The sequence below is a fragment of the Anguilla anguilla genome, chromosome 4 (assembly GCF_013347855.1).
Source record: "Anguilla anguilla isolate fAngAng1 chromosome 4, fAngAng1.pri, whole genome shotgun sequence".
Lineage (NCBI taxonomy): Eukaryota > Metazoa > Chordata > Actinopteri > Anguilliformes > Anguillidae > Anguilla > Anguilla anguilla.
The window spans coordinates 30,640,051-30,666,215 of NC_049204.1; the positions used below are offsets into that span (position 1 = coordinate 30,640,051).

A 26,165-nucleotide genomic window follows, 5' to 3' on the forward strand; every position below is an offset into this window, starting at 1 on the left:
TATTGGCTGTCAGCGTGCAGCGAAATACCAGCTGATATCTCAGTAAACAGAAATCATATTATTCTTTATTGTGTGTTCAGTCTGCAAGATTGTATAGGGCTTTCTTTGGGGAGATAGATAAAGAAGTTCTTAATGTCAATATGAACGAACAGGCGGCACTCTGCTATCATTATACTTAAACATGAGGGACTTCTTTTTTAATATCCTGTTTCGGTGGCATTGCTCGTCTATCAAAACATTACCGTGGTGTGGCATTGATAGCATTCAAGATGCACAGTGGATTGTCTATGGATATGAAAATCTTCACGGTCTGTGCCTCGTCTAGGAGTGGGTGTGCACAGAATCGCAAATTAGCTTGTGGGTCCGGTGGAGAAGAATGTCAGAAAGCTTGAACGTGCAAGCTGTACCATCATTAATTAGGATTAATGAACTGAATTGCATATGTAAATGTACTTATTTTCTGTGGGCTTTGTTGGACCTCGTGGGTTGAGGGGAAGGAGAAAAGAAAAGGAGTCTTAGAGGTGGTAATACAACCCCCCTCCCCCCAGCAAAAAGCAGCGCTGCTCAGAAAGAAGTGACCCATTTGCACTGTTCACGTTGCACCAAATATTGGACGTAGCGTCTCTGATTGATATGTTTAGATGGTCTCTGGTTAATTACAAAGCCTAAAGATCTGTTTCAGTGTAGTGCTTTGAGGCTGGAGTAAGGGCCAGTATTTGATGGAGCAGACCTCAGGGGCCCAATTAGACCTTTAACTGATCAGAGTGAGATGAATCACATGGTCATCCCTCTGCCCAGGGCGGAGTTGGGGCTGTTGTCAAGGAAATCTCATTCGCTGAGAACATACCTGGAACTGTTACCGGCAAGTTTTTGGTTGGCAGGACTTCATTTACACCCCAAAGGGAGTCCTGTTGGCCTCTGTTATATAGCTGTTGCCCCATAATGATGCCTTTTAAAAAAGTTTTAATCTATTTTTTTAAATTACCTGCAGCACTTTACAACACATTTGCAAGGAGTACACATACAGTTTATATGATTAAATAAGCTTTTCATGTCCAAGGAAAGAAGCACATTTTAATATATTTTTTAAAGGATATATTTCTATCTGTGTTTTATAGGGTACTCCACCATAAACCTTTCACTCGTCCCCGCTTTCGTGTTTATTTATTGTCCATTAATGTCAAAATATGCTCCTAAAAGTTTCTATGGACTTTAATTCGAACTACAAATTGTAGTTAATGAAACAGTGTGCATTAAGCTAGATGTTGTCAATTTTTAATCCTGTTTAAAATGTCTAGAAATGAAAGCAAACACTTTAAAAACAGGTATGTCATAAACATTTTTACCGGGTAGTGAATGCAGTGGATACATTTGGAGACATTTTAACTGAGATAATGTGGACTATGTAGCTCAGTGTGTTCACCATCCATGGGTTATTCTTTTCATGTGCTGAATAATTATTAATGTTTTTTTAAAGATGTCATATATACAGTAAATGCACTGTAGCTTCTCAGTACAGTAGAGTACTGCATCCACGTTGGACCACACCAGAGTGAAAGTTGCTTAATTCTGGCAAAAACATTCTTTCTGGCTTCTGACCCCACTCGCATTGTTTCATGGCTTGTGGTGGCACATACTAATCAACCTACTTTATTCACGGAATACAAGTTAGTTGCTTAATGTCTAAAGAAAATTAAAGCAGAGAAAGCTATACAGGTCTTGAGCTTGTTCTGGAATGTTGAGATTTACAGTAATTGAACATTAGTTTCTATGTAACACTGCAACAATAGGATGCAGTTTTCTCTTCTATTTGTATGAAAACACAAGAAACTGAAACTAAACTTTAAAATATTTTTTAAATAATTGCAGTTGCTATAGTAGGAAAACTGTTTACAACCAAATTATCTATATTGTGTTTTAGTGTTTGTTCATACCTGTGCATCATCATGCATCTTATAGTCAATAAACATACACGTCTGTTATTGCATAATAGCTTGCTGGAAGCAAATGAAACCTTTTATAAACTAACTGCACAAGTTTTAGCAATGATATTCAAATATAAAACCTTTTTGTCTGTAAACCCTGGCAGATTTAAATAAAAGGCTGTATTTATGACAAGCACAGGTGAGGTTGGCCTTGTCCTTTTGTTTTTTTTTTTATGTAAGCAAATGAAATAAGTGAACCAAAATGAACTACTTAATTTTGCATAATGTTGCCAGGAAAGTAGATGCCATCTTGAAGTAGCAACGGTCTATTTTCTCATGATTTAATATTGTTCTGTGCTGCAGAGAACACTGAACTGAATTTAACATGCTTGAAAATATGTGACCCAACAGAGCTTTTAGCTTGAAATGGTGGGTATTTTATAGAGTGCTCTGACCAATTGATCAGACGCATGAGTGTCAATCTTTTCATTTAAACTAATTTTCATTGGCTTGAAATTCTTACTTCCTGTCTCCGTATTGAGTGCTAGGAAAGAAGCCCTTACAGAGATAAGGCACTGGGTTAATCTGGACCTGATTCTATATGCAAGTGTCTTTTATTAAATCTGATTCAATGACCTACATTTCTGTTCTTCCGCTGGAATAATGTATATCATTAACACTGGACTTCTATGTTTACTAGGTATTTACTTACTGGTCACTATAGTTGTCAGATGCACATGTGGGTAAAAATAAATAGTCTATACATAGGTAGTGGCCAACAAGTATATGCAGAAAAATGTATAAATGAGGGACTGAGTATATTGAAAGTATGTGCTTCCGCAAGTGTGTGCTCCATGAGTTACTTAATCAAATAACACTGTATCAGCATGGGTCATGCAAAAACAAATGCTGGGCAGGTCGTGTTGCCAATAATTAGTGCTTGCAATAAGGCAAGATTTCAGTGACTTTGAAAGAGGGGTGATTGTTGTGGTACTTTTGGCTGGAGGTTCGTGGATGAAGACAGCTCTACATGCTGATGTTTCATGCGGAACGGTGTCTGAGATGGTGTGGGCACGGAATTCTGAGGGAAAGGCATCAGTAACAAAGGGCAACTGTGGTCATAGCACACACTCCTGGATTGTGATGACTGAGCTTTAGTTTGAGGTGTAAGGCAAAACCAGTGAGCAACTCTTGGTCAGTTAACTGAAAACTAGGGCATGAGCAGGCAGTTTCATCAAGAACAGTCTGAAGAACTCCATAGACAGAATACCATAGACAGGTCTCAGTCATGACAAATTCATATTTTACAGTGGTGCAACGACCACAGACAATGGACTAATGAGCAGTGTGAGAAATAATGTACAAATATAGTCAGATGAAATTGTACTTCACCATGCTTTTGACAAATGGGTTGAGTACATATGTGGAGCACACTCACGGAAGCCTACAGGCTTGGATGCACACTGACGGGTTGTGGTACTAATGTAGTGATATGGGGTACGTTGATATTGCCAAATGATGATTCTTCTTCTTCTTCTTCTTCTTCTGCTGTTGCTGCTGCTACTGCTGTGCTGTAGGTTTTATGGATAGGTGAATACTCAGTGGTTATGTTACGGAGTCATAACCTCCCTTCCAAAACCAGTCGAGTATATGAACTTCAAAATGACAATTTGCCCTTGTCTGTACCCAGTACTGTAACCCACTAGCCCACAGAGTGTAAAATGAATTCTTCCTGCTCCTTTTATTCTTTCCCACATGTCTTTTTTCCCCTTACATAAAGTTTACAGTAAATCAGCGCATGTTCAACTGTTTCTGGCACTGTAGTGTGGACAGTTGCCTGTTTTCCATTTCCCTAACATAATTATTGAATAGTTATGCCCTGAGTGACTTCACCTCAGGTTTGCAATTATAACCTCATTCTTCTGCACATCCCTTGGATTGCCCTCCCCCTTAACGAATGGCCTTATATTATGTGAATGCCATCAGAAGTTTTTTTGCCATCCTAAACTGATCGCTGCGCTAATGAGATCTTTCTCTTTTATAATATGGCACCTTTATAAAGTCACCTTCTCAAACCTCAGTGCCCCCTTTTTAATAGCTACTTCATTGTCTTTCATCCCCCATGTGTACTGGTATCCAACAAAACCAAACCTACCATACCCATCATGTGAAGTCTGTAAACTGCCGTGTGCCCCTCAGTGACCAGGGCCTGTCTTCATAGCACTGCGGTGGACAAGCCTTCCAGGCCGGGTGTGAAATCTGATCATATTACCACCCAGTCTGGTCTGACCTCCTCAGCCCACAGCAGTACTACAATGATGGCCACCATTTTTGCGGTATAGACCCACAAGTTATCCCTCAGCTTCTGAAACACTTTTGTCTCAAATACAGGCACACATTCCTGATCCTACCTTCTCTGTTCCTGGGTAGCACCATCCGTTTAAATAGATACTAACGCATAAAATTCCTGTTCAATATGTTTTCATATTCACCCCCCCCCCCCCCCCCCCCCCCCCCCGTGTCTCCAATTTCCTCTTTCTGCTGGATTGTCTGTCTGCACAAACAACAGCATTATGCAGTGGAAGTAGTGTTCTGGTTTGGAGTCAATGGAATTTTTTTCCAACATTTTCACAATTGAGCTATTTTACCCACACACTAAGCAAACAATATATTTTGCGATAATTCATTTGTAATGCCTTGGCAGTTTAGTGAAAAGTCTGATGAAAATGTAAATGTGACAATAAGTCAATTTTGTGAAAAATTGTTTTTTATAACGCTACCCCCTGGTCTACACGGCGCGGCCTTTTGCATATTTATGCAGTAGGCCTGAATTTATTTGGAAAGTTGCCTTTTTGAATAACGTAATGAATTTTTTGAATGCTCTCCCATTTTCTTACGTGACCGACAAACGGCTGGGTACCTAACTATCTTCATTTCAGGCTTGTTCTCAGTATTGTTGTATCACTTAATGACCTCTTTCGGTTTGAATATTAATATGAATATTCATAAAATAAGATTGTTCGGTTTCAATGCAATGCGTGTTCATTTCTCCAGTGTTTGCAGCCTGACTACAGCTTGCAGACATTTTTCAATGGCCTCTATTAAAAAGTGTGTCTTGTCATTTCCTCCTCCATCGTTCTTATTGTCCACTTCTATGACCAGTTGGCCACAATACAAAACCATGCTTTGGTGTTAGTTTTTATTGAGGAGAGTTCTGTTCTCCTCCTCTGCTGTCTGTCCCACATGGGGAGAGGAGCCGATCTCAATGTACACCTCCACTCCTGTTTATTTATTTCTCTCTCAGTGGTATGATCCAGTGAGAAGGTAACAGTGGAGTCTCCAGGGGCTGCTGCGTTTCTGAGTGAGTTTGATTTCACTGCAGAACAGTACATCTGCCTGGAGAATGCTATGTAAACACTGCAAATAAGAGGAGTAGAGTATGCATCACCCTTCTAAATACCACCCGAAACTTTCATCTTTATTTTATTGTATTTATTTTGGATTTTACGTTTTAGAAACGGCTTCCATGCCATTGCAGCGACGTGCTGAAGTGTCATTAGCATAGCAAGGACTTCATATTTTGCTTTCATAATTTGGTTGTGAAACATGCAGTTAACTTCCCTGCGCCTTCTGCACCTTGCAAAGAATTCTTGCTCAGTGCTCGCAGAGATCAAGGCATTGTCAGAGCCTGCCAAGGCGAAACCCTTTCCAGCAGTGTCCAGGGTAAGAGACACTGCGGAGGAGGATCTTATATTTAACAAACCCGCGTCTTTAACCGCACACGCGTCCGTATTAGTAATTATGCACAATGTTCTGCTGTGGTTTTTACACCCCGGATTTAAGTAAAATCATCGTAGGTGATTTTGACTCCAAAACCCCGGCGTAGGAAACGGGGACTGTCAAAGCAGTCAGTAAGATCTGAGAGGTGTTGACTAATTGCCTGCTAATTACACAGTAAATTGTCTAATTAAGCTGATGGTTAATTAGGGTAAGCTTGCACAGCAGTCTTGTGGAATTTTTGTCGGGTGCCTGGGAAGCAGCTTGTGTAATTGGCACACTGGCAGTGAGTAGCGGAGAACATGACACGGGGAAGCGGCGAGGCAGAGTGTGACAGATTCAGGATACACTGCAAACAGAGCTCTTGTCATGTGTGCGGGGAGAGTTCCTCATGCGCCCGGCGCTCAGCGGTGACAGTCGGCGGGCCCGGGCCCAAATTAGCAACGAGCCTTCCCCGCGACTCGCTTTGTCTTTCTTCCGCTCTGGAAGTTTGTTTTTTTTTTGGCCCGTACCCCAGCCGTCTTTTTTTCCGTTAAAGGTTGTAAACAAAAATCAGCACGATGCGATTTTGTTTGGTTTGTCATTCCTCGGTTTTTTTTTTCTTTTTTTTTTTTTTTGAGCGTGGTGGTATTTTCTTTTTTTTTTGTGACACTTCGATTAAGGTTGGCAAGCCCTCCTTATTGCACCACTTTTCCCAGATATCGCTTGCCTCTTTAGAAAGGCGCCACACCGCTGATGGGAATAAATGGCGTACTGTGAGTCAACATGGCATTATGCTTGCACTTTTACTCTGAGTCACTATTTAAAACTGAGGTTTGCGTCTGCTGAGCTGGTGCATTAATTATCGCTGGTAAAGTAGGTACGGGCAAGCCCTGCAAAGCCTGCCGCCGGGCTTGTCAGTGACTGAGAGAGACAGCAGGGCCACTTTGGGCAGAGATGCAACAGCTGTCCAGGTAGCCCATCTGGCCTTGACACGGCATCAGATAAGGCGCCGTGCTCGGATAGAGGCCGCAGCACTGGAGCCCCCCCTCGAAGAGACCGACTCTGGCCCAGGAACACGGAGACATGACACGCAGGCAGGTGATCTGCTCGATATCCTGCCGCCTGATCGATAGGGCAGCTCGGCGGGGCGCGCTGGACGCGAGCGCTGCTCCTACGCTGCTCCGCAGACCCGAGCGCGGCTGGAGGGAGGGGGGGTGGGTGGTGGAGTGGGGAGGGCGAGGGGCGCGGGTGTGCGGCCGCGGTCAGTGTCGCCACACTCCATCATCGGGTCCGGGGGCAGGGCGATATAGGTTAAAACATAACCTTTTAAAAAAAGAGCAAAAAAAAGAAAAAGAAAATAAGAGTCTATAGGACGTGACCCTTGTACGTGTCATCGGCAGACACGGTGCTTGCGCCAGCAGTCTCTGGTGCTGCATCGGGTGGCAGCGAGAGCACTTCGCTGGGTTCCTGAGGTTACAGACGTGCCTGGGCGAGACGTTGGGCGCTGTGGCGGAGGCCTAGCGGCGGGCGTGGAACAGCCGCCGAAACCAGCGTTGGACTCAGCTCAAGGCTTTGTGCCGCTGCCCTTCGCCACTCTGACACACCGGCCCCATAATTCCTCTGTCCCTCACCTCCTATCAAAGCAGCAGATGCGTGTGGCTCACGACCTCAGTGGACAGGGTAAAAGTGCTCCGCCCTAACAAGACGGTCCATCCAATGGGAACGTGCTGTAAAAGCCGGAACGGTGGCCCCTGTGGTTTGCCACGGGAATTATCTTTCCCCGCTAGTAGAAGGACGTCCCCCCTGTTTGTTTTTCTGACTGATCTGAAACCTCTGGTCTGGAAAAAATGAAAAACAGATTTGGCATAGAAAGCACCAGTCACAGACCACTGGCTTGTATTTATTTAACAAGCAAATTAGTGAAAGTGGAATTTATGCTGTCTGATAAAAAAAGCAGAATTTTCTAGCCTCATTAGCTTTGGTTACATGTTTACAGTATTTAAATATACCCATTAATTGGGAGATCAAAGTAGCAGTGACTATCTTCCATGGGTGAGAGGGCAGATAAATTGTGCTGTGAAATCAGCTTTGTTTCCTAATTTCCTGAAAACTGTTCATTTTGCCATGCATTTTAACTTTTATAACCTCATATACATATATATTTATGTATTAATTGAGCACATGCACCCATTAGGCCTCATACAGTGTACCATTTAACATTTGTTGAATTTGTTTTGTGTGCCAAAATTCTCTAAATATTTCTTCTTGTATTTCTGTATTCCATTGTAATATATGTGCTGCAGTCGGCACTGGTCTTTTACTCATCAATCACTGAGGTGAAATCAGTTGTAAGTCTGTGATGAGTCAGTGTTTGTAGTCATTCATAAACTTTTCCTATCGTGCTTGAAACCTTGGATTCATCAAACATGTTAGACAGTTTGGAGCCATCTCCCCCTCCCTTGTGTTTGGGAGTGCAGTTGTAGCTGCGGGTGTTTAAAAGACTACCATTTGTCTACACAATGTCTTGAAAATGTATGTGTGTCTACACACCACACATAGGCAATCATAGCATAGTGAAGTGATAGATCACTCAGGAAAGAAAAGGCACTGACGCCCATGTGTTAAATAGCATAACATGCCATTTGTTCCCACTTTGCTTCTTGCATCGATTCCAGCACTGTCACGGTTTTTGGAGGAGATAGAAGCTTGTGTTTGAGAGGTGAGAAGAACGTGTTCTCATCACTGAGGAGACAGGGGGAGGTCCTACAGCATGATTGGCAGGCGCCCAGTATCCATTGTCTTCAGGCACAGCTTCCCCCATTTGTGTCATTAGCATTTTCATTTTCAGGAACAAATGCTGGGAGGAAGTGTGCACACGCACATACACACATGCACCCGCACCCAATTCCAACCTGTGGTTTACGTTATTGATCTCAAGGAAAGAAAGCACATCCCAGAACATATTCTCTCAGCATGGCAGTTTGAAATAATGTTGCTTTTGGTAATTGGTATACAAAAGGAAGCTGCATGCGCAATTTATCACTACGCCTCTTTACCCTTTTTTCAACAACCTGAAGAATCTCAAATTGCACAACTGAGTTTTTTATATTATCTCGTGAAAAATCTGTGAGAAGCATTAATGACTAAGCTGACAGACAATATCCTTCTTCATTCATCAAAAGGGTCTTCATATCCTCTGCTTTGACATTAATATATTAAGCCTCTTTTGGGCAGGGCTTAAAATGCACCTTTAGAATGACTTTCACGTACACAGTAATTGCTGGCAAAATGGAACACATGTCTAGGCTTGCTGGGGATGTGTTGTGAAACTGTGCTCATTTTTGAAAGTATTTTTTTTAGGAAAAATACTGTTTTCGGAAGCACTAAAAAGCAAGACTGGTCTGCCATTTGTTCTTTTCTTGTTTCCGTTGATATCTTCGTACTTCTTATTCGATGCTGGCAGTTTTTTTTTTGTTTTTTGTTTTGTGAGACATCGGCAAAGAAAGATAATATGGTATATCTCTTTAAACTAGCTCTTAGAGTGATTTATCAAGGAGTTACCTAGAACTCATAGCCTACCAGATTTTCCTGTTTTAAAATTATGCCTTTGTTTTCTTAAAAAAATAAATACTTTAATGCATTAAATATTTGGAAATCATACACGCCCACACACCATGAGGATGCCTGTTAAATTTGATCCTTAAATAAAGAGTCGGGGGGGAAAGCCCTGTTCATTTCCATTCCTAAAGAACATGCCATTTATGAAAAAAGGGGGATAGTTGAAACTTCATATACCTTTTCTTACCTGTACCTTGACCAATGTTCTCATAATGTATGACATTTTTACTTGCTGCAAAGGAAAATGCATTAGCATTAAAGAGCATAACCTGTATTCCGCTTTATTGACATTTGACTTAATTTGAACCAGTGTCTCAGGATATCAGAATTCATTTAGATATTTGATTTCATGGAACAAATTTTTTAATGGCTTTTATGTGTCTTTCCAATTCCGTACAACAAAAGAAAAGTAGAGGTCTCGTACCAGATGGAGTAGTTCTTTTCCTAAAGAGAATTCTATTCACTCCTGCCATTGAAATTAAAGGCTGGTGCATATTGTATTCATGAATGCTTTCAGAGTGCAACACATAGTTGTCAAATACTTTATCAAGGCTAACACTGCTGGGTGCAGATTTGTTGGTTAGATGTGGTTTTTTGATTGAAGGTTTCTCAGATTTATAAGTGACGGCTATACAGAGAGGCTTACGAGGGTTGAGGTTATCTGTCAGAAATCTAAACTAACATCAGCATGGATAAATCCACATGCTGGCTTGTTGCAGTGTATGTGCACAACATTGAATTTTCCAGAAGGGATTAAAAGAAGCAGAGTTTGATTTAGAATAGCAGCTTTAATAGCTTCTTTCCCTTATCAATTTGACTTGTGTCTGGGAAACGGGCTGAAGAATTGTTTCGTCATTGATTGTGAATATGTTGTGTGGAAACTATTCCTTTTTATTTAGTCAAAAGACAAATCTACTTACGAGTAAAAACTTTATTTAGCAATGTGACATTTGTAGATTGTACCTGAATTGGCATGTAAATATTTGTAAACGGACAAAGTAGATGTCAGAAATATGCTTTATTTGGTTCATACTTTATTTGGTGTAAGGTGTTAAGCCCTGGAAATGTATTTCAGGCTGTGCAGAATGCCCGCTGTACCCTATGCAACAGAATTTTTTGTCTGCAAAATTATTTAATGATATGAATTAGGTGTAACAAAGTGGAGAATGTACTGTAGCATTTTATGTTGTTATGCCATAGCAGAAGATATACAGTGTATCAATAAATAATGTGCTGGAAAACTGTTTTCAAGGTAGTTGTGTAAAACATAAATCAAATAATGGTTTTGTCAGGAAGCCATATGGCCTTTTGTTAAATTGCATCATTGCTAGCAGGGATCAAAGTTGCCCCTTTGTTTGAGAGAGGTGGAGTCCTACGCACTGACAAAGATTTTCTTCAATACCTATTAATAGCTGTATCGGGGGGAGTCTTGTTATCCATGCAGTAGCTAGTGCCACACATCCACCCCCCTGCTCTGATGCGTGCTATAAACAACAGGATTAAATGATGGGCTACCAAGTGTTAGAGCTGCACTTTGAGGACAAAGATGAATGGTTTTCAGAACTCCAGAACTGCAACAGGGCCCTTTTTTCTGTAAGTTTCGGAAGCGGCGTGTTGGACGGGTGGGCTGTGGAGGTGAACTGAAACTGCCATGCTTTGATTTTTCTGTCATGGCTATTTATAATGATTAATGTCTGGACTTGGGCTCCTTGGTGTAATTATGGTACCTCAAGATTTCCGCAATAAGCAGAGAGCTTGACTAGCCCCACTGAACTGAGTGCTGTTCCGATACCCGTACATATGTCTTATATTCGATTTTAAGACCCCCCCAGCGTTTTAACTGTGACTTCATTCAGTTGCATGTTTATGTCATTTGCTGTTAACAGCAACCACTAATATTTTTGCACTCACAAATGAGAAAATTACCTTTATATAACTTTTGGTGTTTCCTCAATGACGATTGTATTTAAAGGCGTGAAAACCCCAACACAAAAGGATCTCGGGCCATTTTGATAAAATGTGGCACCATTATCACAATATGATATCAGCGCAGCATAATAGAAGTGCTATATTTCAGAGTCAGGTTATGTGATCATGACCCTCCAAGTAGATAATGGGGACATGCACAGAGCACTATTTTGTCTGTTTTGAATACTGGATCTCATAATAGGAAAAATCTGTAAAAAAACAAAAAAAAATCAGATCGTAATCGTTATAGTTGCAGGCAACTAGACAATGCCGTGTGTGTATGCATAAATATTTCTGCTAGCCACACTTAGCAGAAAGAAAGTAAAAGAAGCAATCTGCTAGATGAATGTAGGCGGCCGCACTACTGCTTGGAGGGTAAAGAATTCAGGTAATGACTGAAACATTTTGTCCAACTCCAGAGTGTTATTTTTGTTCTGATTGTGATTGAATGGAAAAATGAAAAGCAATTTGGCCCAGCCTGCAGCAACAATTCAAGGTCATGGGCATGCATGTTTTGTGTGGTTTTTTTGTTTTGTATTTTGTTTTTTTCACTTAATGCATGTTTAATCCCAGGGAAGTGTTAAGGGGGGAAACAGTGCTCTAATTAGTTTAGAATTTTAATGCTGCAGATGCGTGATTTTTTAAAACAAGTCAATATAATGCATTTTTTGTTTATTTTTATTTGAAAGTGTTCATTTCCCGATTTACACTTTTATTCTTTGGACCCAAAAGTCTAAGCTCTGGGATAGTCAAGGTTTCATCCAGGAAACCTTAAAAGAATCCATACAAGAATTGCGAGAGACATGCAGTTTTGTTTTAGAGTAGTAAAATATTTGATATGGTATTAGCGCTATCCTGTGGTTTAATGTGTGGGATTATCTTCTGTTCATTTGTATGTGCCATACTTGACCTTCTCTCGAAGGCAGAGGCAAGACAAGAAATGAGGACAAAGGATGAGGCCGAACAGGACCTTCTTCACGGCAGTGAAACATATGTTTTAAAAATACCACTTCATTTTAATGTGGTGAATGGAAGGAGAAAAAAGAAAAATACAAAGTTTGTTTAACATTCATTGGCATTAACCCAAACCTCCATGGATAATGACTGTTATAGTCTCAGTGATAATTGTGGTCGAATGATTTTCTGTGTCAGCTTTGAAAAAAAAAAAAAACAGCAGATGGAATTCCGAGTGTATTCAAATTTGAATAAGGCTTTGCCGTGATAAGGTCAATAAAGGGACGGATGTAACATCCATATAATGATTACTTAGAATGTAGCTCTGAAGTCAGCCAATCAGAGCACGGCTTTGTATGTGGCATGAAGTAGTACACAATATATGATTACTATTTATCTTCTGTGTTCCCCTTTCAAAAGGCTGTTTGCAGTACTGAGGGATTAGGAGCCTGTGCTGGTGTGATAAAACAGTTTGCTTAAAACATATAAGTAGCTGTTGAAGAATCAGACTATGTGTGAAGCGCAATATGCATGCCAAGGCTATTTTCCAACAGGTTACAGCATTTGAATGGACAGTTGGATAAGTCTATGCGCTAACAGATAGAATTACTTCATCGGTATTAAGTCGAAAAGGACTGGAAAGGGCTGTGTTATGTAGCAGCGGAGCTGAACGGAAATGGGAGAAAAAGGTGAATCTTTTCTGTGAATGTCTTACTGTAGTACATGCACTGTAGTCCCTATGCTGGAATACTGTATGCTAATGTTTCTGTGTGGAGCACAAGTAACATCCATCTGAGTTCATTTTTCTTGGGATGCATAGCACCAGAAAAGGGTGGAAAAATATAAAGCTTATCGCTCACCACTGTGTGTGACACCTATGTTTTTCTAATGTGCCATTTCTTTCCCTTTGGGCAATTTCATGGTTTCTAGTTGTTTAATATTAAAACTCTTGTTCAGAATTGTCCTGATAATAAATAATGCCAGGAGCTAAATGTTCCTGGGTCACGTCTTCATTAAATACAGACTTGCATATTTGCCCCCAAGTTCCTGGGATGCCCATCTCAATTCTGCATTGTAAATTGACTGGAGGGTGCTGTACCTCAGTTACAAAAAAAAAAAAAAAAAAAACTGTTTATGTCTTAATTCACCATTTACAGTCACATTCTAAATCTCCATTCAAGGGGGCGGGAATAGTTCTCTACCAGTGTTGTAAGACTGACATTTTTTTAAATTAGTTTTTTTGTTTTACTGTGGTTTGCATGTTATGGATATTTTGCAGCCATAAAGTAAATATCTCCGTAACGGACACCTTTTAAATCTAGAGTTTAAAGTTTAGCTCTTGGAACTAAAGTTTAGAATAGTATGTTTTATTTTTAAGTAACAAAACATTACAAATTAAATGGTATTACTTTGTATAGCAACAGAATTATAATAACAAGAAAGCTGATTGTATGAAATTGATTGCACTGATCAGTACTGTGTTTTCTAAATAAGAGAATCATGGCAATCATCTTGTTCATCTGCAATTCAAACACAGTTTGAGCTACAGTAATGAGTATGTAGTGACTGTGTCTTACAGATGTCTTCACCCCTTTCAGACATATGCCCAGAGTCAACTTTATTGAATAAAGGTGACTCAAAATATCCAGAAATTACATGTTCAGTAGATTGAATATCTCAGTACCTCTCCATGTTTTTGCAGTGCTTGATTCAGTAAATGTTGCTAGTCTACCACTAGATCAGAAAACAAACATAGGGCCCAGTTTGTCATAATGACATACATAAAATATACAGAAACCAAATGAGGGTTCTTGAAACATCAATATCTGGGGTTAGTTTATAACAATGATTGAGAGAACTGTTATCAAAACCCCCATCAATTTTAAACAATACATATTCTGTTCTCTTCTTCGGTTGGTGGTAGTAATCCTCTCACTTACCTGAACTGTTAAAGCCAAGCTAAAACCTTTTTTATATTGACCCATGGCTATAACAATGTTCCTATGACAATGTTAAATCTGCTTTGACTCCAACTCAGAGGGTAGCAGATGTGACAGGGTAACAAATGGGAAATCACAGGGAATTTACTTGCTGTGTGAATTACTCTCTCCAACAGTAGCATTTGGCAGATAAAGGGCTAGATAATCTCAGATTTTCGCATTGCTGTGCCTTATCAAACCTATGCAAATTAGGTCTAATTAGTGCTAATTAAGGTTTCTTGTCTGTCTGCTTGGAAAAATGTCCAAATGTTATGAAATTAAGTTTGTATGCTATTATCTTAATTGTTTTGTATTGGGTAGTTCCTAATTAAAATATGTAAATTGTTCATAATTGCTAAATAGCAATTGGCCATGTTTTTTATTACAGTAGGGAAGACCAAAATGTCAGTTCATCTCTAGCTATGATCTTTCTGACCAAGTTAAAGCTTCAAGGGATATTTCATGTTATACAAAGTAATATATAATTTTCTGAAAATATCACAAAAATATCCTGTACTTAATTACACATTTCTCCAGTTTATCATATTTATTGATATTCTTGTAAATAACCATAAACAAGCTGTAATACATGACAAGATTGGCCTTATGCAACCCAGGTACACATCACTTGCTTTTTAGAACTCCTGCGATACCGTTTTTAGCTTTCAACAAAGGGATGTGGCATTTTATTGTCGTCGTTGTTTCACTCTCTGCCAAAGCTATTAGCAGGTTGGTCAAAGCATTAGCTTGGTTTAATGCCAACTGCCTTTACTGCCTGCATTGTATGTGTGCAGCAGACTGATTGCAGCTGCAGAGGACTTCAGAAATGTTACACTTCACAAGAATCTAATTACTACTGGACAGTATGGCTATTTGGCAGAATTTTTGTGGAGGAAGCGCTTGCCAGCTGGTGATGTTTGATGTATGTTTTCAGAACACAGGGTACAATCTATCACAGAGTGAAGCGTTGTCAGGTGTGAAAAATCCATGTTTTCTGAGGTGAAGAGATTTTCATTCAGCAAAATAAAACCTTATGCTAGAGAGAGAGAGAGAGAGAGAGTGAGAGAGAGAGAGGTGGGAGAGAAATGGGTGAAAGAGGGAAAATAATATATAGTAATATTAGATTAATTTTGAACTGGTAGATGAATTTATTTTGTAATGTGTAAGATTTTTCTTTTGTGTGCTGATAGACTTCAAAGAACTTGTGTCTACTGTATGCATGATTAAATATGAATTCAGTTCAGCTTCAAAGCCCCTTGAAAAAAAATTACGTTATCAAATTTATGTCATGTATTTATGTAAAATATGACCATAATTGTCTTTTTATGGTGTTTTACGGAAAAATTATGAACTAGGAACATATGCCCAGTTAGAGGCTTTCATTACCTTGCGAGATCTTTGTATAATAACTAAAGTAGCAGGGCTATTAGCTGCTTTGGAGATATATTAGGTTTGTAAGATTAAATACCTTTAAGAATAACTTGGAATCACTACATAGTGGAAACAAACGCAAAATGTTGAGCTGTTTTTCCTGTTTCTTAGGATTTGGTCACAAACGTCTCTCCCCGAATTGTGCGTGGAACAACATCCGGCTACAACTTTGGCCCTGGTCAGGGGTCCTTCCTCAATATCGAGCTCATTAGTGAGAAGACTGCAGCATACTGGTGCCGAAGTGTGACTGAACTCAAAGCAGATTTCCCCAACAATGTAAGTTCTGTTACAACAGATTTTTCTTCTTCTTCTGCTCCTTCTTCTTCTTCTTCTTCTTCTTCTTCTCCTTCTCGTCCTCCTGCTCCACATCATTCTCCTCCTCCAGTTCCTCCTCCTTCTGCTCCTCTTCCTCCTCCTCCTCCCAGCAGGTTAGCCTTCATGTTACATGACATGAAATGTGTCTGTGACACAATTTAACAGCATAACGACCCTTCATAACAGCGTGCATTGTAGTTAATTTGTACAGACCTTATATGTGCTTCACTTTAATACTCAAGAGCCCCTGAAAGCATGTATTGACCATATTTATCCATTCTTCCACTCATTTTCGAAACCGCTTTCCCCTGCTCAGGGTCGCAGGCAGGCTGGAGCCTGTTCCAGTAGACATTGGGTGAAAGGCAGGAATACACCCTGACAGGTCACCAATGCATCGCAGAATTTCTGAAGAATATGCATACTTATTAGTAGAGGACTCTCTATAGAAACCAGTCCCTTTTAGGGTATGTGAATGGCTGTATAATGAATGTGAACATTCATTATACAGCAAACCTGAGGAGAAATTGCAGCCTGTTTCACTCGCCATGTTGCTCGGTACACTGTGGCCAGTTTCTTTTGTTTTTCTTAATATTCCTGTATGTTTCTGGGCACCCATTCAAAAGAGATCACTGCATTCATGACATATCAGTCAACATTTTTTCCTCTCATCATTTTCCTCCTCTCATAAAAGGTTCTGAAAATGATAAAGAACGTCATTCTTCTCATTCGTCTGTGTGTGTGTGTGTGTGTGTTTGTCTGAACTGAAAAACCAAGAACTGAAACAGGAAAATGATTTTTTGATGTCGCGAATGCCACCATTAAAAAGAATTACAAAAGCGGTGCACTGTACTAGCTTAGCGGAAACATCCTTTCATTTCCTCCCTCATCCTCGGCTTCAGAAATCAGCACAAACACGCAAAGCCCTTCCAAGCCTCTTTCTACAGATATAACTTAGCAGGAACAAAGCGTAGCACCAAGGTTTTTCGAATGAATGGGATTTTCAAGCGCGTCTCGCTCGGACACAAAAGCGGCGGCTGCGCTGGCTGCGCTGGGCTCTGCGCGCTGCGCCGGACGGCGGCGGGCTAGCGCAGGGGGTGCGCCGCGACTGATGATTCCCATTATTACCTTTGTCAACACGAGGCGAACGGCGGGGTCAGGGTGCTGCGTTATTCAGCACACTTGAGCTGCCTGGAGAGAGAGCTGTCCTCACAGCTCACGGCCCTGTCAGTAGGAAACAGAGCCAAGCTCATTTCAAATACTGCTACACAAACATTTGAAGGTCAGGTTCTTGCTTGTTAAAGGTATTCATGAAAACGGTGCGTGTGTGTGTGCGTGTGTGTGTGTGTGTGTGTGTTTTTGTTTGTTTGTTTTTTGTTTTGGTTCTATACTCGAGCATATTGAATTTGAAATGAAACAATGAATGTGAGGTTAAAGTGCACACTATCAGCATAGATTGCAGGGTATTTACATTCATATTGGATGATCCACGTAGGAATTACAACCCTTTTTATATAGTCCCCCCATTTTATATATACCAAGTATACATTATATAACACACACACATGCACAGAGACACACACACACACACACAAACACACATAGTCCCCCTGTTTTTTATATACTGAATATATATTATATAACACACACACATGCACACAGACACACACACATACACACGCACATGCACGCACGCACACACACACACACACACACACACACAACACACACACATTCTAGGCTATGTAGGTCATGGCTGTCATCCATATTGCAGTAATTGTATTTATCGTCCTTCAGATTTTTTCTCATTACACAGCACCAAGAGAATAGATTTATGGAAGGGGGGCGCTTTGTCCCCAATTTTTTAATATTCCCATATCTGCTCAGATTGACAGTTTCCAGGTGGTGAATTTCCCTGGAGATGCTGTGTTCTGGGTGTTGGTGGACAGCATCACTTACTTCAGTGCTCCATTATTAAATTGATAACAAGATAATTCCTGTGCTTCCCAGAGACATGACAGGGTTTACAATGGTTAACTCCCTGAACGAACAGCATTGGACGTTCCGTGTTGGCTCGTAATAAGCAGCATATTTTCATACATCAACTTTCCTTATTGCCCTTCTGGATTCCCACTTAAATTACAGGTGATCTGAAGATAAGTATATACTTTATTACTACATTGCCTTATGGACCACTTCATGGACTACGTCATCAAAAACATACGCATGCGTTTTGATAATGGAAGTATGCTTTGTTATGGAAACCGATGTGACAGGTTCATGAAATCCTCTACCAGAGGCGTTGCTAGACTTAATGCTCTATTGGGGCACAGGCCCCCAGCACTCTTATGACTGAAAATCAAGTTTAAATTTACACAAATTATAATAACAGTGACAGCGTCTTCATTTGGGATGTCATTACCTGTGGAGGAAACTGTATATCTTCAGGGAACTGTATACCATTACAAAAACATAAATACTATTTATCCTTATCTTAAAAATGTGTTTTTTTTTTTGGCAACGTAAGCTAATTAAAATGGCCTTCTGTCATTCCACCCAGGTCCACTATCGTTAAGTTGCCCCTCGTTATGTTGTCAGCAATCGCAAATAAATATATGTGCCATATTTATTCAATTTTACAACTACCCGGGAAGTAAGCTGTGATCCCATCTCATTGAGTCACATTGGCACTCGTCATGCCCCTGTAAACATGATCTGGTAACACCCCAGTCGGTTATACTGTAGGGATCTATAACATTTTTATTGGTCCGTAGGGTTTACTACAATAACTTGCCTGATTCACTCAGCTTGCTTTCCAGAATTGTTCTATTGCCAAAATGTGCATGCATCTTTGTTATGTCATTATCAGAGGGTCAAGCACCAAAGGTGCAAAGGAAATCTATTTCTTTAGTGGATTTTTTTCCTGCCATTTAGAAAAAACCGCTGGGTCAGTTTTTACCGAACTTTGATGCTACTGCAAACGGTTGAAAATCCAAGCTTTGACAGGCCCATACTCCTGAATCATTTAACCTAGCAACAGAACTATTTTTTGCTAGATTCCTCTCCTCTGATGAATAGTCACTACTCCGAAAGTGCATTGATTAGGTTTTTTTCAATTTACAATTTCTTGAAAAACTTTGAAAATCTATCTCCTCCTAGACACTTGGACCTATTGTCACTTGGAATATAGCATCCAATCACAAATATCTAAAATCTTAACGCAAAGAATAGCTTTAAAATGAATTTGCATGTGGGTGTGGCTTTTTGTCTAAAAGCTAATAATTTCCAAGCAGTTTGACAAAAAGTGATAAAACTTGGTGTATCCATTGACACATCAATCCTGAGGGCACCCTAAATAATTAGCCCAAATAAACCTATGGAGCTCAATAAATGTCAAAAATGTCAAAACGAATTTCTTGTAGACATTGAAACTTGCTCAGCTGACTAAATATCTCATTAGGAGTATGCCTTTGTATGTTTTTTTTTTTTGCGTTTGCATATGTATTTCTGACTTTTAGTGCTTGGCCCCCTTAATTGCTGTTTGCAATTTTTTTCCACATCTACCACCTCATTTTGAACAAATAATATCATAGATCCCCAAGTGTCTGAATTCATGGAAACACATGGCCACAAACTTTTTCATACTTCTTGGCATGTTTGATCTTCAGCATATCCCATGTAATTTTAATTTAGATAAAACTGGCCGACCATGCCCATGATACGTGTTTTGTCAACTTTCTGCCGATTTTGATTATAGTTGGTAGACAGCAATATTGTGGACAATCACACACAGCCTTTTCAGCTAAATACTTGTGCCTTTAAATCCAATAAACACCTACTTTGATATGCATGATATTTTTGCAGTCCATGACAAAGTATAAATTGCTACGATAAATTTTTGCTGAACAACAATTACTTTTCTGATAGAACTTAGTTCAAATACACATACTGCAATCCTTCTCTGTAAGCCCTCTCCTCTCCCCCACATTTATACTGGCAAGCATGACTGAATCCTCACCTATGTGTTTTTTTGAGCTAGAATGTATGTGTGTTGCATACAGTATGTATATGTATGTATGTCTCTCTCTAGGTACAATTCTCTTATGTCTTAGATTCTACCACATGGCTTTTGGTGAGCTCCAAGTGTGACCTTTCCCAGAAGAGGCTTCCATCTAGCCACTGAACAAAGAGGCTAAATCTGTGAGGTGACTGATTGACTGAAATCAGAGAAACCATCCAGACAATAACAATCTTTTGAGTTTCTCCTATTTCAGTCATTGAGTTCTAAAGCTCTGTTGTAGCTGGCATCTTGGTCAATGCTTTGACAATTGCCCTGTCATCTGGTTACTCATTTTGATGTAACAGTTGGTTGTGTCTTGGTTGTGCCATATTTTTTTTTGCTACAGTGAGCTTAACTTTGCTGCTAGGAAGGTTCAAGGCATTGTCAGTCTTTTTATTCTCCAACGTTTGCGTCCTAAGAACTTAATGACAGTGCGAATGATCTGATCTGCTGTTTAAGTTGTGCTGCCGACATTTATTATGCAATCGTGCAACTGAACATAAGTGGATTCAGAATCAACATAGGTGAACCTTGTTAACATATTAATGTGTACTCTCAAAAATGGAATACACCAGGATCAATTTATGTGGGTATTACAAAGAGGGTGAGTTAAATGATTTCAGGTTTTTATTTTAATATTATTTTTAAGTCATCTTAATACTATATTTCATTTTGACCTTATGAAGAGCTAATTATGTTGGGGTAGAAACACTTCCCATTTAAATATATTTAGGGGCCAAGCAACAAAGCTGTTAGGCACCCTATTTTATTGCTTAGGGTTATCATTGCGATATCTTCTGTCTTTTTTCAGTTCTGGCTAAACCACCTTGTCGCTTTTTACGAAACTTGGTACTTTGGTTGAGAGTGACTTCAGACAAGCAAATTGAGTGATTTTAGCCTCATTTGGCTTCTTGGTGGCACTACAAGAAACATTATGTTATGGTTCAAAAGTAACAGGATGCAACGTGGTCACAATATATTTACCCAAACATTGAAGTCGGCCTGGGTGATATACCACAACGATAATTATTGTATGCTAATTATCGAATTCTACAAATGCAATATCACAATTAAATAGCCAGAAGAGTAGAGGTCTTATGTTTCCATAAAAAAGTGACAGGCAGCATTAAGTTGTCAAGTGTCTCCTGCCTATTGAACACTATCTAGCAACTTTCCTTTAGAAAGAGAGCATGCTTAGTGTAGTTAATGTAATCTGTAAAAAAAAAAAAAAACTCATCCACCAGCCTTAGATCACTACTCGGTGCCTCTCTCTCTCTCTCTCTCTCTCTCTCTCTCTCTCTCTCTCTCTCTGGAAATCTCATAAAAGAGCAATTTATGCATTGATATGGAGTGTAATGTAAAGAGATTCTTCTTTGAACATTTCATTACCTTTGACAATCAAAATTCGACTTATATGGCTCCCCATGGATATCTCACCTGTGGCAATTCATTTGTGATGACAGTGATTGCCACAGTCGCGTAGAACATGACATTTTGGGGGTGAAATGCGTAGAAATTGTGGTGCATTGTGGCTGAAATCGGATGCAAAATCCACAATATGAACCTCAGAAGTCAGACAATTTACTGTAATGCAGAAACCCGGGGAAAAGTGCCTTTGGTTTAGAAGGCCTGTTAAGGCAGTGAAAGGTCCTGTGTTTCTCACCCACATACTGTAAATATCACATTGCTTTGTTTTTCTAGACAGGTTGCTTGTTAAGGAGTTTGAATTGCATGCACCACCATTCTCCCTCGGTGGTGGAATTAAAACCTGGTGGTTCTGTGTCCACTGGACTTTTCAGAAAAAAGGTTTTGATCAAAGGCATTGATTTTCTCCTAATATGAATGGTTCAAAGAACAAGGATTGCCGTAACTTCTTCTCATTTTTTCCATTGCTCAGTAGCCGGCTGAGTTATTTACCCTTTCAGCATGGTCTGAGTATTAACTATGAAGTTGTACAGTATTTCACTATATTAAAATGAGAAAATCACCAATCATTTACGATATGCAGCATGAGATTTACACTGTGTTGTGAAAGTTACTCTAACTGGTGCTTGTTATGGATGTAGTTAAATTGAGGCTGGCATTCAAATCATTTTGAATTTTGAGGGGGTCTGATGCAAACTGTAGGTTGCCCCTGGCAACCGGGAGTCCACTGATATCCTGTCCCTATGATTTGCAGCAGACACTGGTGTCTACATTCTGCAATAATGTAAAATGCAGCCTTTAAAGTGACATGTGGTGGGGGTTGGCATATTGAGAGCAGCTTAGCAGGACATACCTCTCAGATGTCCATACTTAGCACACATACCATCAAAAATGTGTGGGGGTCTATGTGCATGAATGTATGCTTGTGTGGATGTGTGCATGGCTGCATGTGTTTGCGTGTGCGATTGTCGTTTTGGGTCAACTTCACCATAGTGCAGTTTGGTGGTTAATGTGTTGTTGATTTGCCGGCCATCTTCCACCTCATTTCCATGGCTCTCCAGTGTAATTGCTGTACTTGGTGGAATGGCAACAGGACCAAACAAAATGCACGCTGACGATTTCAATCAGTCGAAGGCCAGCCCCTCTAGGTTGTGTGAATGCCACTTCACGTTCATCCCTCAAACTTTTTTTTTTTTTTTTAACTTATGCCAGTTCCTTCCTCTGTTTGTAGTTGCTGTTTTCATATTAAAGTCTTTACGTACTTTCGGTACCGCATGAATAATTTGTTCCTTTTCAATTGATTACATGTCAATATTTGCAGCTCCAGAATGTGTGGTGTTTTTTATTTGACTGGTATTACAAAATCCAAATACAGTTGAGCCATATGTCATAGCAAACAACTCCAACTGCCTTACTTTCACCTTATGAATAGAATGCAGAAATACATCAGAAATTGGATGTGGTGTTCTTTATTTTAATTCTGCCTGTTATGGCAAGTATTATGTATATGTCAATGATTTTTTTATTTTTTTATTATTTCATATATATTTATATGGGTTCCAGTGTAAGTCTTTTAAATTTTTGGTCCCTTTTTTGCAAGAACACACATACCACAAAGACTGATTTGTGAGGAATCTCACCATTTCATAATTTGATTGAGAGTTCTATTTTTTTCCCTTTATTATATAAATTCTGCTTGCTTATCCATGAATCCCAAAACATTAAATAGCAAATGTGCAGTATGTGAACGAACAGTCTTTGGGAATAAATGTGTTTGGACCTGCACTCCCTATTTGGCAAATGCAGGCCATATAAAATGCTGCTGATCAATGTGTACACGATGGAACAGAAATACTGTCTGTTTATTGTGAGCCAACGTCAGGCATGACGCAGGATGCCTAGCGATCCCTCTAAACAGACAGGCTACATATACAAGCTGTGGTTGTAGCAGCTCGTACAAGCGTGCTATGAAGTAGTGCATCTCTGTCAATCTGGTATCATTCATGCTGTGATCAAACTTGTTTTATAGTGTTAAAATCAAACATCTGTCGGCTGATATGTGTTGATAATGTGTGGACCTCTGGCAAGAGACAGCCGATCCTCAGTGAATGCCATGCATGCTGTATATCTACGTCTGTATATCGCCTGTTTAGTTTTGTGATTACTTAAAACTGAAGCGTAATAACAAGAACCACCTTTTATATTTCTTGTTTTATAGCCAGATTATTGTGTCTGGGGGAGAGAAAAAAGAAAATAACACAGTCTTATCCAGGGATACCACAAGGGCTCTTTACTAATACCATCACTCCAATGTTTTTATTGTTTTAATAATGCTTGCGCGCCAGTGGATTTGTCTTGATCCTGTAAATTATAAATATTGATTTTGTGACTTTGAGGGAGGAAGGACGAGGCAGGCGCCTTTAAAGACAAGATAATGGCTTTCAGATCCATTTTATAATGTGTTGAAACAAGACCTGGATTGTGAAGCATTTGTATGCGATAAAATGGACTCTTTTGTTTAAGTCCATCAGGTGAAATGCAGTGAATCAGTCATGGTTATTTACCTTCTCTTCTTCTCTCTCTCTCTCTCCCCCACCACCCAGATTCTCATTGCCAGCATAATGTGCAGTTATAACAAGGCGGACTGGACCGAACTTGCCAAAATGGCTGAGGTTTGTTCAATCTTTTCCCTACATTTGTGCATGTATTATTTATTATTTCTATTGCATATTGGTTTACTGTCTATTCTGAATGCATAGCCTTTCTCAGCTTGTTATTTGACCATTAATAAATATAAAAAACAATCTTTGTCACTTGAGTGAAGTGACCCTTATGAGACAAAAATAGTTTTTTGATTATATTTTATTTAGATATTAATTCCTGTCCTCTGGATGTAAATGTGCATTTTTGGGCACCATGCTTGCCTTTTCAGGTTTTGTTTGTGTCCAGCTGTTTATGAGATCATTCAAAAGCATGTGGTTTGTTGTTGAAATGATGCTAGTCAACAGTGTCTTAGTAGAGACTCTGTAAATAGGCAAACATACATATTCATAGTGTAAAGCCTCATTGATTTATTGAAAACATTTAGAATTAATTTAGTCATTGGGGCACAGAGATATACTGTTATCATGCACTATAATAAATCACAGTTTGTAACCAGAGGGAATATTTCTGTAGAAAAATATATTCTGACTTCACTTGATTCCACTCTGTTACCGACAGTAGCCTGTGTTTCGTTGCGAAAATCTATTTTCCTGGGCCCAGTTAAATTATTGTCAATTATTTGACAATTGGTCAAAGGGTATATGGTTTGTTTTTTAATGAAATAATATGTATTCAGTTGCCCTAAATACATGAATACTGTTCATAATTAAATAATATTGCGTAAAAATATATTTATTCAGCTTGGCTTAGTAAAATGTCTTGCTTTACTCATTCATGATCTTTAGAGACAGCACTGCTCTGCTTTTCTGAACACACAAAGATGGAGCTATGATACTGTTAAAACTGAAATACTTTAAATATTGAAATCCTGGGATGTTATCCTGGAAACTGAGAGCTCAACATTTAGTTCAATGTTTATCAAGCCCAAGTTGTGGGGAGCTGCCAAACAGTTGAAAGCATGAGACAGATGCTACTGTGGGAGTGAGGCAAGGATGCAAGGGCGGAGGTAATGGGGGATTTTTGAGGCCAGGCAACTTCAGGTCTTTCCATCTGTGAGCTGGGAGCTGTCCAAACTCGGCTCTCTCCTGGTGACTGCCATTGTTTACCCGGCCTTAACCGTTTCCAGCTTGGTACTTTCAGCAAACATGTGCTGTTTGGGTAAGATTTATGTCTCCTTGCTCCACAGTAGGCCTGATGTTTCCTAAAGAAATTGAGGAGGTGGGATTGTGACCTTGAATTAATTTTACAGTATACTTTTAGACTTTAGATGCTTCATTATTTGCAGAAAATGTCAAAAAGTAAATGTCTTTACGTCCATGTGCTAATTCTCCTATTGGTTTCATTGATTTGCCACTCTAGCACCTCGTTAAATTGGAATGTTTCTCAGCACACACACACACACACACACACGCACACACGCACGCACGCACGCACACACACGCAGTCTCACTCGTATGAAATGATCTGTTACCTGAGATGTGCCACATTCTGGCGAGCACATGAATTCACAGGCTTGGTGTCAGGGTGCCAGCATCTCCCCACTCTGCGTGTCCCTAGCTGAACTGCAACGTCGCGCTCGCTTTCGTTCTCCGCTTCCCCACAGTGCCGCCTCTGACCCTGATCTCTGGGCCGTCGTCTCTGCAGCTCGGCTGCTTAATATTTCATTTACTTTGTAAAAGCAGGCGGAGGCAGGTCATCTGCTTCGGGGAGAAGTCCTGGTGGAGGATCAGGGGATGGTTTTGGAGAGGCTAGTTTAACGGCCGCACTGCCGCTCTGTCGGGTAGGGGGAACTCGCTGCGGTTCAGCCCCTCGTCTTCCTCGCATCCGCGGCACTCTGTTCAACTACCTGCACAAGAACGGGGAAATAAAAGCCCGGTTGCCATGGAAACTCCATTTTCATGTAGCGTAAACCTTTCATTCCTTCTTTGAAATCTGTAAGGGGACGCTTAACATTGTTCCTTGCCTAAGGACGCTACTTAAAAGTTTTTTGTTTTGTTTTTTTTGTTGCAAAATAATTTTTTTAAACTGATATGTGACATATCAGTCTGAAGAACATCTACTAATTTCAGT

General features: G+C 39.8%; 1 protein-coding gene across 1 annotated transcript in view; it reads left to right on the forward strand.

Moving 5' to 3' along the window:
- The window catches only part of dpyda.1 (dihydropyrimidine dehydrogenase a, tandem duplicate 1), a 177,804-nt gene that overhangs the window by 94,452 nt on the left and 57,187 nt on the right, over nt 1-26,165 (forward strand). The window contains exons 14-15 of the mRNA XM_035414829.1: nt 15,746-15,910; nt 24,035-24,103. Coding sequence (XP_035270720.1) covers nt 15,746-15,910; nt 24,035-24,103 — 234 coding nt within the window. The remainder of the gene's footprint in view (nt 1-15,745; nt 15,911-24,034; nt 24,104-26,165) is intronic.